Raw genomic sequence first — 11,585 nt, forward strand, 5'->3', positions numbered from 1 at the left:
TGATGACCTTGCTTCCCACTTGCATGAGAACATACAAGCAATCATAAGAGAACTGCAGTATCCTCCTATCCCCGTATCTACCAGGCAACGGCACCTGTTACCTCCTGTGCCGTAAAAGAAAACTGTTTTTGTGCTCATACACTTCACTTCTGACACCAAATGTATCTCCACACCAAGCAACTCTCCAGTTCTCTGCAGACTCCACCTGCTGACCTATAATTTAATTCAGTTCGGACACTAACTACCCGGAGTTGCATCAGACCCCACAGGTTAAGGACGGAAAGGAACAGAGGAAATCACTTTAAGTGAGGTGGTTGTGGAAGCCCTCTCTAAGGTAGCAACACGTAAGTGGACATTTGAAGGATGAGAAGCATCTAGTCATGTGATGACAGCTTTTCGCAAAGGAATGAAGTGAAAAATTTTGCCATGTTCAATACCCTGAAAGATCAGGTTCCCAAATCGTAGTTAGCAGGAAGTACAGTGATAGGAGATGAGTCAGAAGAGGTTAACAGGGGCCTTGTAGGACAAGGTGAAGGAATTTGATTTTATGACAAGATAAATTTATAGCCAGTGGTCCTATTTACATGTAAAGAAGAGTCATCTAGTGGCTGTGAGGATGAATTACAGGCAGGGAAGAGCAGATGGTAGGCTATTGTTGTTGACTTGAGTGAGGATGGTGGTGACAGTGGGCACAAGAAGAAAGACAGACAGATTTCAGGTGTGTTTTGATACCATCCAAAAAGATTTGTTGATGAACTGAATAGATGGCAAAGGGGAGGGAAGACGCAAGAACATTTCCCCATTTTCTGGCTGCTAGACTGAGGATTGGTAGTGCTATTCACTGAGGTGGGGAAGACCACAACAGGCAGGGCACGAGACAGGTTTCAAAGGGAAGAGAGACTTCAATTTTTGACTTGTAGTTTGGATGAACACATTAAATCCTTGCTCCAACTCTGAGAGGTAGGTACTATCCTTAGTTCTACTTTATTTTTTAAATATTTATTTATTTGGCTGCACCGGGTCTTAGTTGTGGCACGCAGGATCTTTAGTTGCGGCATGCAGGATCTTTAGTCGCGGCATGCAGGATCTTTAGTTGCAGCATGCAGGCTCTTAGTTGTGGCATGCGGGATCTAGTTCCCTGACCAGGGATTGAACCCGGGCCTGCTGCTTTGGGAGTGCAGAGTCTTAACCATTGGACCACCAGGGAAGTCCCATCCTTAGCTCTACTTTAAATATGATGCTTTTGGCTGAATGTTTGTGTCCCCTCAAAATTCATGTGTCGGAACCTGTCTCCAATGTGATAATATTTGGAGGTGGGGACTTTGGGAAGTGATAGGTTGTAAGGGTGGAGCCTTCATGAATGAGATTAATGCCTTTATAAAAGAGGCCCAGAGAATACCCTTGTCCTTCCAACAAGGGCGCGTGACATAGCCACCTATGAACCAGAAAGCAGGCTCTTACCAGACACCGAATCTGCTGGTGCCTTGATCTCGGACTTCCCAGCCTCCAGAACTGTGAGAAATTTAAACTTTTGTTGTTTATAAGCTACCCATTTTATGGTATTTTGTTACAGCAACCTGAGTGGACTAAAACATATAAGGAAACATTAATGTGCCAGGGTTATAAATGATAAAGTCAGAATCTATTGATCTTTCTTTTCATTTTCTACTTCTTCCGTCCAATTATTCATCTTCTCATCCATCCATTTTTCTAATCCTCCATTTCTCCATTTTCCCATTTCCCCACCCATCTTATTCCCAATCTACCCATCTATCTCCATCCATCCATCCCCTCACCTGCCAACAAACATTCATCATGTGCCAGATTCCCCAGGCATCTGACACCTACTGTGCAGGAAGGAAAGTCAGGGATGAGAAGACATAAGACAGGCACATTGGTATGCAGCTTAGCTTAAGCTATTTATTCAATGCTTTCACAGTTGGCCTCAGTGGCTCAGCAAAGGGGTAGAGTGGATGAGGGACATACAGTGACAGAGTGCATCCTTCAATTATTGCAACCTCCAGGAGGTTTGGGTCCTGAAGTCCTCATTCCCGGTGGATGACTGCTCAGTCCTGACTGCAAGAGACAGACACTTAGCACTTTTTGTAGACTGAGCACCCACCCCGACTGCCCCTTTCCCATGAGGACCCAGGTGCCCCTGCTCCAAGTAGCCTGGCTTCCAAGCTACATTCCTCACCATGGGGAGAAGTCCTGTGCTCTCCACTTCTCCAATGCTGTCTCCTCCTGGGAGTCATGCCCATCGTTGGTCTGGTCTGCGTCAAAGTTTCCGCAGGCCCCACACAGCATCCCAGCATGGTCGTCGCTGACCACCACAGCCAGCTTCCCATCGGTGCCAAGCTGCACCCGAACCCCCGCCTTCTGCTGGACTAGCACGGAGCCATCCGGATTCCGACTCACGGACACAGATGTTAACACCTCAGCTGGGAGACCCACTTGGAGACCATTCACCTGGTGGTTGGGGGAGGGTGGGTGAAACACAGAGGTGAGGCTGGAACCACAGGAGAGCTGGGGTGTTACTAGGATGGAGACCCCAGGGAAGACAACAAGTTCAAGGAGTAAAAGCAGAGAGGCGGATTCTGAGAGAGATGAAGACCTGGATGAATGCACCAAATGGAGAGATGGAAACCTAAGGTAGTTGGAGATGTGGATGGATGGATGGAAGGACAGAGAGTGGATGGATGAACAGATGGATCAGTGCATAAGCAGGCGTGCACACAACATTCCAAGGGCGGCCGGGGTTGGGGGGAAGCACTTGTACCGGATAAACAAACAGTCAGTCAAACCCCAGCATCATCCTGTCTGATTCTAGTTTTCAAAAGAAAAGAACACTTGAGCATGTCCTGTAAGTTACTGGTTCCCTAACAAGGCAACTTCATCCCTTATTTTTTCAATGCTGATGTCTGAAGACAAGTAATGACCTAGCAAGTATAATAATCATGTGAGAAAATGACTATTTCTCCATTACTGGCTGTGGACTCAGTAACCTTGTGAGTTTTTCCCTTTAAATAACTGTTGTCTGTTGGTTTTTTTAAAAAATAAATGTATCTATCTATCTATCTATCTATTTATTTACTTATGGCTGCGTTGGGTCTTCATTGCTGCACACAGGCTTTCTCTAGTTGGGGCAAGTGGGGGCTACTCTTGGTTGAGGTGCGCGGGCTTTTCATCACGGTGGCTTCTCTTGTTGCGGAGCACAGGCTCTAGGTGCATGGGCTTCAGTAGTTGTGGTGCGCGAGCTCAGTAGTTGTGGCTTGCGGGCTCTAGAGCGCAGGCTCAGTAGTTGTGGCACACGGGCTTAGTTGCTCCATGGCATGTGGGATCTTCCCGGACCAGGGCTCGAACCCGTGTCCCCTGCATTGGCAGGCGGATTCTTAACCACTGTGCCACCAGGGAAGTCCCGTTGTCTGTTTTCTTCGATGAGTTAACCCTTCTAAAGTTATATTCCCTAGCAAGCCTTGTTTCAAAGAAAAGTACTTTTTTTCTAAATGCTTTTTTATGTGACTCTTCCTCTGCCAGATGATTGGAGAGTTGGGTAGATAGACTGGAAAGATAAGTCGATAGGTCTGAAAAGATGGATGGATGGGTGGGTGAATAAATGGATGGATGGAAGGAAGGAATGGAGGGAGGGGAGGGGGGAGGAAGAGAGGGAAAAAGGAAAGAGAGGTGGAAGGAGGAAAGAAGAAGGAGGGATGGATGCAGTGAAGGATAGTTGGAGAGATGGATGGAAAGTTTCACCTGGCTGCAAGCTTCGACGATATAAGAACTGGGTCTGAGTTATCTGTGTTACCCAGCATGTGGCCTGGCGCGGAGGCAACAGGGATGAATGTATTCACAGAACCAAACGTTTCCTGGGTACCCTCTTGGTGCCAGGCCCTGATCTGGGTACCGGTGACAAAGTGATGATCAAGATGAACAGGATCCCTGCCCACCTGAGGATTATATTCTAGTAATGGAGAAAGGCAACAAACACAAAGAAATAATGGATAACCTCAGATAGTGATAAGCACTTGAAGGAAATAAAACAGAGTAACAGCACTGAGTCTGGGATGGAGTCAGAGCTTCCATTGGTAGTTGGGAAAGGCCTCTCTGTAGAAGCGATGCCAGAACTGAGGTCTGAAGGATGAGAAGGAGCCAACTCTTAGAACATCTGCATTGCAGCAGTGGGAACAGCGAATGCAAAGGCCCCGAGGTGGGAACAAGCTTGCTCTGTTGTATGAATAGAATAAAGGTCAGCTTGGCTTATTATCAGCACAGCCAATGAGGGAAGGAGTTGTAGGAAATGAGGTTGGTGAGGTTGGCAGCAGTCCGATCACACAAGGCCATGGAAGGGAGGTGGCTTGAGTTTGGAATGTTGTTCTGGGAAGTCACTGTAGAGTTTTAAGCAGCAGAATGCCCTGATCTGATTCACATTCCTAGAACATCTGCTGTGTAGAGAATCGTTTCTTGATAAGAGGAGCGAGGGAAGGTCAAGAGTAGGGGTCTGTTCACCCGAATTATGGATCAAGCAGAGGGCCAGAGAAAAAGAGTGACTGGTCCAGATTACACTAACAAGAGAACTCAAGCTTCCCTGCTTTCAGCAGGGCTGAGTCTCGGACCATCTCGATGCATTGGTGGAGGGATGTAGACAGACCATTCACTGGGGGAGAAGTGTGTGGAGCATTGGCTTTATCGCCCCACTAGACCCAGAAGACACCAGTGGGTGTCTCTGCCATCAATGAACAGGTCATGGAAACAGAGACATGGGAACTTTAGGGCAGCCTGACATCTGTGTTTGGGTCTTAGGCTCTATTACTTGGGCCACGGCTGATTAGACTCTGAGTCAGCGTCAGCCCTCAATCCGGCCAGATTCTCTCTCTAGAAATTTGGAATTGGGGTGGTGAGAACTGTGGGGTTTGGCCAATGCAAGGCCGTGGTAAGTCAACAGAAGTCAAGGGGCAGAAGGGAGGACCCACTGGGGCTGGAATGGACTCATGAGGCAAACAATGACAGGCCTGAGGGGGCCCTAAGAGCAAGCTGAAAGACGGCTGAGGGAAGGGTCAAGTGGCCTGGAATTGAGAGAGTCCAAAGGATGTTCCCACTGAGCAGGGCACCTGGAGTCCATCTTGGTCCCTTATATCCACACAGTCACCACCACACTCCATTCCCATCAAAGTGGTTCAGAGCCTGGGTGCTGGTGGGTTCAAAGCCTGGATCTCCCAGGTACTCTCTGAGTGACTTGAGTAAATGATGTCACCTTTTGGGGCCCTAGTTTCCCCTCTGTGTAAAATGGGGATAATAATAGTCCCTGTCTCATGAGTATGTTGTGGGGAGTCACAGAGAATGAAGCTGATTTGGTGGACAGCAAGTCTAAAACACAGAGGTACAAATCTCGATGACACTGCCAGGCACCTGGATCCAGACACTCCTGAAGCTCTGCCCCTGGATTTTCTAGTTATGTGGGCCAATCAATTCATTTTTACTCAAGGCACTCTGAATTTGGTTTTCTGTCACTTGCAACCAACAGAGTCTTGATTAACACTAAAATCAAAACTAGTAAGTTACTTGAATGTGTTTTTGCTCTTCAAGAGCTCAGCCAGAATAGAGGGACTAAGTTTGAAGTATTGACACAAATACAAATCCAGAGAAACAAACTGCAGAGATCTGTAAAGAAAACAGACAGCAAGACAGATGGGCTGCCAGGAATGTAGGGACACTGCAACAGGAAGAACAAAGCCCGGGGGAGACATGCCCCCTGTGTCCAGGCTTACCCACACGCCCTTGTTTCGGGTCACGGTCACCAGTCCATCCTGGAAGAAGATGTGAACCCGGCCCAGAACTTCAGCTTTGCCGTTGCAGGGCCAGACATCAGCGACCACACGGTACCACGGGACGGTCTCCTGTAGTCCTGGGCAGCGGAAAGAGAGCTCGTAGATGCCGGGGGAGCTGACGGCACTGCGGGCCCCATCGAAGGTGGTGAGGTTGGCATCCACAGAGAGGGAACAGAGGCCATGGGGGACCCAGCAGTCCCGGGCCCCAGCCTGGACCTCGCATACGCGGCCTGACGGACAGCTGGCCGCCTGGCACGTCAGGCCGGAGCTTGAGGAGCAGGAACAGCGCTCGCTGCAGTCTGAGGTCAGCAGGGAGGAGTTCACCTGTGCACAGAAAGGGGCCAGTTTACAGTGGTGTGGTGGACTGCAAAATCAGACACAACCCTTCAACCCTCTGGATCCATGCAGAGTGACTTTGCAGTAGCTCCCATTAAGAAATGGAGTTTATTTCCCCTTCCTCACGAATCTGGGCTGGCCTTACGACCATGCCTTGGTTATTACAATGCAGCAGAAGCAACGCTGTGCCAGGTTCAAGCCTGGACCTCAAGAGACCTTACAGCTTTCCTCTCTCTTTCTCGGAACCCTGCCCAGACACCACGGGCCAGCCTGCCTGAGTATGAGAGACCCCGTGGAAGAGAGACAGCCAGCCCTCAGCTGACCCACTGGGGGGCCACAGATGTGTGAGTGAGCCCAGGGGATGGCAGAAGAACTGCCCTGCTGATCCCAGCCCAAACTGCAGAGCTGCATAATTGTGAACTAAACAAACCGTTGTTTTAAGCCACTATGTTTTGGGGGTGGTTTGCAACCCAGCAAAAGCTAACTGATACAGGTAGGAGTGGGCACTGGAGATATTCCAGAGTCCTGGCACCCCCAGCCTAGAACAGAGGGCCCTGGAAACCCAGTTCCAGGAAATGGACTTTCTCCTGGTTTTCTCCTGTCTGAGTGGCTGTTCTTTCTTCACTGCATTTTCAAGTTCCTCCTCATCTCCCGAATCCTGAACACTATCCTGCCCAAGGCTTAGTCCTCAGAACCATTCTTTCTCTATCTACCATTTACCACCTGGTGATCTCACCAAATCTCATGAAGACTAAAAGCAGTGTCTGATCCTCAGTTGCACTCTGGCCCAGGGTGTGGGTCGGGTGGGGGTAATTGTTATAGAGACCATTATTGGGACAACAGGTGAAATTCAAATAAAACCTTTACGTTAGATAACAGTATCGAGTCAGTATTAATTTTCTGACTTTGAATTGTACTGTGGTCAGATCAAATGAGTTTTTTTATTCTTAAGAAATCCTAGCAAAAGTATTTAGCGGTAAAGGGGTACTATGTCTGCATCATACTCTCAAATGGTGCAGGAAAAGCAGTATGTGTGTATGCATACAAACATATATACATATGGAGATAGAGAGAGAGAGAGAGAGAGAGAGGGGATGATAAAGTGGCAAAAAAAGTCAACATTCGAAGTACCTGAGTAAAGGGTAGGCAGGAGTTCTTTGTACTATTCTTGCAATTTTTCTTAAATTTGAATTATTTAAAAATAAAAGTTTGAGAACTTTAAACAAAATGAATACATTTAATTTAAAAAAATTACCATCTCTATACTGATGACTCTCACATTTATGTCTCCAGCCCAGACCTCTCCCCTGAATATCAGACCCACAAATCCAAGAAACCTTCTAGCATGGGCAGAGCGGTCAAGGCTGGCATGGGGAAGCAGAGGGGTCTGTGGGAGTCCAGAGGAGGAGCCTAACCCAGCCTAGGGGATCAGAGAGGGCTTCCTGTAGGCGGTGAGGCCTGAAGGAAGGAGTAGGAGGAGTTTGGCATCTTCTTCCGCAGAAGTCCTACACTTCTAGACACTCTAGCCTACCTTTCTGCCGTTAATAAAACTGGGAGGAACGGGGAAGGGATGTGGTAATCCATCTTTCCTTTATTTGATAAATATGCTTTTGAAGAAGCAGGACAGCCTAGTAGTTCAGAAGGTGAGCCCAGGCTGCTGGGGTGTGCATCCCAGACTCCCTACTTGCTAACGGGTAGCCTTGGGCTGACTTCTCTTTGTCATCCATAAAATGGGGAAAATAACAATAGTACGTGTCTTGTAGAGTTGCTGTGACTATCAAATGACGTCTATGACAAACTTGGTGCATAGTAAGAGCTCAAAAAATATCAGTCACAAAAGTAAATCAATTATTAACTTTCGATTCCCATTATTAAATGACTGTAGCTGTGCTGCTGTAAATTACTATTATTTTTACTGAGTGTGATGAACATTGAGGGTGAGGCCCAGTGCTCAGTGAGTGCCTTTCAAGCACAATCACCCCCGATTCCTCAGACACCTATGGTGCAAGGATGATGATTAACCCCATTTTACAGATGGAGAAAATGAGGCTCAGGAAGGAGACTGTAGTAGGCCCGATAATGGCCACCCCAAAGACATCAGGTCCTAGACCCAGTAAATGTTACCTTATGTGGAAAAAGGGTGTTTGCAGTTGTGATTAAGAATCTTGAGATGTTGAGATTACCCTGGGTGGGCCTTAAATACAATCAAGTGTATCCTTATAAGAAGGAGCCAGAGGGAAATTTTATGACACAGAAGAGGAGGGGAAATGTGACATGGAAGCAGAAATTGGAGTGATGTGGCCATAAGCCAAGGAATGCCTGCAGCCACCAAAAGCTGGGAGAGGCAAGGAACAGGGTTTCCCCTAGAGCCTCTGGAGGGAGTGCCGCCCTGCCGACATCTTGCCCCAGTTATCCTGATTTCTGTCTTCTGGTCTCCAGAACTGTGAGAGAATAAATTTCTGTTGTTTTAAAGCACCGAGTTGCGGTCATTCGTCACAGCAGCCACAGGAAACTAACACAGGAACGTTACTAACATTGAGTCACACAGCAGGGAAGTGGTGGCAGCCTCTCTGTCCCCATCCTCGAGGCAGTCGGCACAGAAACTCTGAGTCCCCCTCAAGCTCCTCCAGCCTCCCTGCCCATCTCAAGCTCCTGCTTACCGGCAAGTATCGGCCATCATGGGTGCAGCCGCAGTCTTGGACAGGGATGCAGACACCCTGGGACAGCAGGAAGCGGTCGTCACACTCACAGCCCTCAAAGCAGCGGGTGGTGCAGCCCGTGAGGCCAGAGAGAGCCGCACAGGAGCCCTGGCAGGAGCGCGTGCAGATGGAGTAGTGGCTGTGAGCAGGGCACTGGAGCGCTGCGGAGAGAGAAGGCAGGGTGGCGTCACACCTACACACGGCCACTGAGTAACGAATGGGGCCTACTGCACACCCAGCTCTGGGCTGCCGGTGCTGGGGACACAGCAAGGAAGACAGCTCCAGGCCCTGCCCTATGGAGCTCATGTCAGTGGGACAGATAGTGATGGCCCAGGGCTGCACTGGGGAAATACAGACAGAAGGTCCGGGCCAGGGTGCGGGAAGCAGAGGCAGAGGGGTCAGGGCCAGGATGGGAGCTGTGAGGATGCAGGGGGAGCAACCAGAGTGAGGGTCTGGGCTCTGGCTCAGCAACTGGTGGATGGTGTGGCTGCCCCGAGATGAGGACCAGGATCAAGGAATAGGAGGTGTGTGAGGGACCCTGAGGACACCAAGTGGAAAGTGTCCAGGAGGTCACTGGACCCATGAGGCTGGCAGTCAGGAGAGAGGTCAGACATGGAGACAGACAGTGTCTACTGCCAGCACCGAGGACAAATCTAAGGCTATAAGGGTAGGTATGGGCCTGGATGTAGGTCCTACCCTGAGGAGAATGAAGGAGACACAGCCCTGCCCTGGGGGCATGAGTGGTCACTGCCTTGTCCAGGAGAGTCCAGGGAGACATGGCCCTGTCCTGGGGGTTTGAAGGAAACAGATAAGCCCTAACTGGGGGTATCTAAGAGGTACAGTCTTGGGCTGGGCGTCTGAGGGAGCTGCAGCCTTGTCCTAAAGGATCTGAGGGGCTATGGTCCCATCCTGGAGGAACTGGGTGAGCCACAGACTCAGGCTTTATTGTGTGAGCTTCTGACCTGCCCGACCCACCCTCCAAGGTCACCACAAAAATGTTCAGGATGGGCCTTGAGAAGAACTGTATCTGAGGTCTCAGGAGAGCGGGTCCCTGAAAGGAGTCTGAGAAGGGCCAGTCAGCCAGGCAGGAGGGAAGCCAGCAGGGTGTGCTGTGGGAGGAGCTGGGGACTGCTCCTGAGATGCAGACAGGACAGGGAGCAGGCCAGAGGGGGCCCCCGAGCCTGGGCTGAAGTCCTCCCAGGGGCCCATGGACACTCACGGCAGAAGCTGTCTGTCCTCCAGGGCTTCACGGCCACGCCAGCTGCCTGGCAGGCCGCTGTGTAGGCTGACAGGCTGCGGCAAAGGGCGGCACTGTTGCCCTTCTGGGCACAGAGGTCATACACGCACTGGCGGAAGTACTCAGAGGGGCTCAGAGACGCATGGCAGGCGGAGAAGGGGCCCTTGACATCCCGGAGCCGCCCGCAGGCCTCAAGGCTCTCATGTGGCGCCGTCTCCTCTGCTGAGCACAGGGGGCAGCCCTGGGGCCCGCAGCCCTCGCTACAGCCCTGGGAGGAGCTGGGCGCCCGCCATGCGGCTCCAAAGGCATCCACGCTGGGGGCCATGGCGCCATCGGGCAGGACAAAGTCATCATTCCAGTTGCCGTTGAAGTTCCCACAGAGGCCACAAAGCCGGTCACGGAAGGGGCTAGGGATGGATATGAGGACGTGGGCATCGCCGTCAAAGAGAAGACGCAGCTCCTTGGTGGTCTGCAGAATCATGTTCCGGCCCTCGGCGGTCACCCGCACGTGGCCCACAGCCACAGGCAGGGCTACGGCCTCACCGTCCACAGTGACCTGGATGGAGGGTCAGATGCGTCAGGGACTCATAGAAGCACAGGTAAGGCAGGTAAGGCAGTTCCCTCAGACTCCCAGGATGCAGCTGTCTCTCTCTCAGTCACATTGGGGTGGGGCCATGTCCTCCCCAGACTTCCCAGGGCAGGGTCGTGTCCCCCTCAGAGACCCCAGGGCAGGGCTGTGTCTCGTTCAGTCCCCCCTGGGGTGGGGTCATATCTCGCTCAAAACCCCCAGGGTGGGCCCTGTCCCCCTCAGAGCCCCCAAGGTGGGGCCAGGTTGCCCTCAGACCCCCAGGGCAAGGCCATGTCCACTCACCTGCGGCCCTCGAGCCAGGCCCACAACCTGGCCAGCCACAGTAACCACCAGACGCTGGGGATCTCCAGCCGCATTCTTCTCAAGCACAATGGTAAAGTCCTCGTCCCCAGGCTGTGGGTGGCAGACCTGGGCCAAGATATAGGAGCAGGAGCCATGCAGGTCATAGGCACGGCCGTCGAGGGTAATGTAGTGGACGCCCCCGCTGGCCAGGCAGCGGCCACAGCCTGTAGGGCGACAGGCCTGGACCCCGTCCTGTAACCGGCACTCCTCATAGGGCCCACAGGCCGCGCCCTCCTGGCAGCTGACCTGGCCGCCCGGCCCACACTCGCAGCGCCGCCCACACTCAGAACCCGGGTAGAAGTCCTCGCCCAGCGGGTAGTAGCGGCCCTCGTGGAGGCAGCCGCACTGGCCCACAGGCATGCAGGTGTCTCCACTAAGCACAAAGCCAGCGTCGCAGACACAGCCCTCCCGGCAGGTGGATTCGCAGCCCTCGGGCGCTGAGAGGCTCGGGCAGCTCACAGGGCAGGAGTCACCACAGAGCTTGTAGTGACTGTGGGCCGGGCACTGGAGGGCTGTGGGGACAAGAGGGGAATGAGCCAGGCAGGCACGAGGGA

At 51.6% G+C, this 11,585-nt stretch overlaps 1 protein-coding gene across 1 annotated transcript in view; it reads right to left on the minus strand.

The window, feature by feature from the left end:
- Positions 1–1,926: 1,926 nt before the first annotated feature.
- FCGBP (Fc gamma binding protein) overlaps positions 1,927–11,585 on the minus strand; it is a 45,152-nt gene continuing 35,493 nt past the window's right edge. The window contains exons 15-20 of the mRNA XM_068528314.1: positions 10,972–11,543; positions 10,083–10,656; positions 8,825–9,024; positions 5,769–6,152; positions 2,198–2,469; positions 1,927–2,076 (exon numbers count right to left, since the gene is read on the minus strand). Of these exons, the coding sequence (XP_068384415.1) occupies positions 2,067–2,076; positions 2,198–2,469; positions 5,769–6,152; positions 8,825–9,024; positions 10,083–10,656; positions 10,972–11,543 (2,012 nt within the window). The 3' untranslated portion in view covers positions 1,927–2,066. The remainder of the gene's footprint in view (positions 2,077–2,197; positions 2,470–5,768; positions 6,153–8,824; positions 9,025–10,082; positions 10,657–10,971; positions 11,544–11,585) is intronic.

The sequence above is a fragment of the Eschrichtius robustus genome, chromosome 19, assembly GCF_028021215.1.
Source record: "Eschrichtius robustus isolate mEscRob2 chromosome 19, mEscRob2.pri, whole genome shotgun sequence".
NCBI lineage: Eukaryota > Metazoa > Chordata > Mammalia > Artiodactyla > Eschrichtiidae > Eschrichtius > Eschrichtius robustus.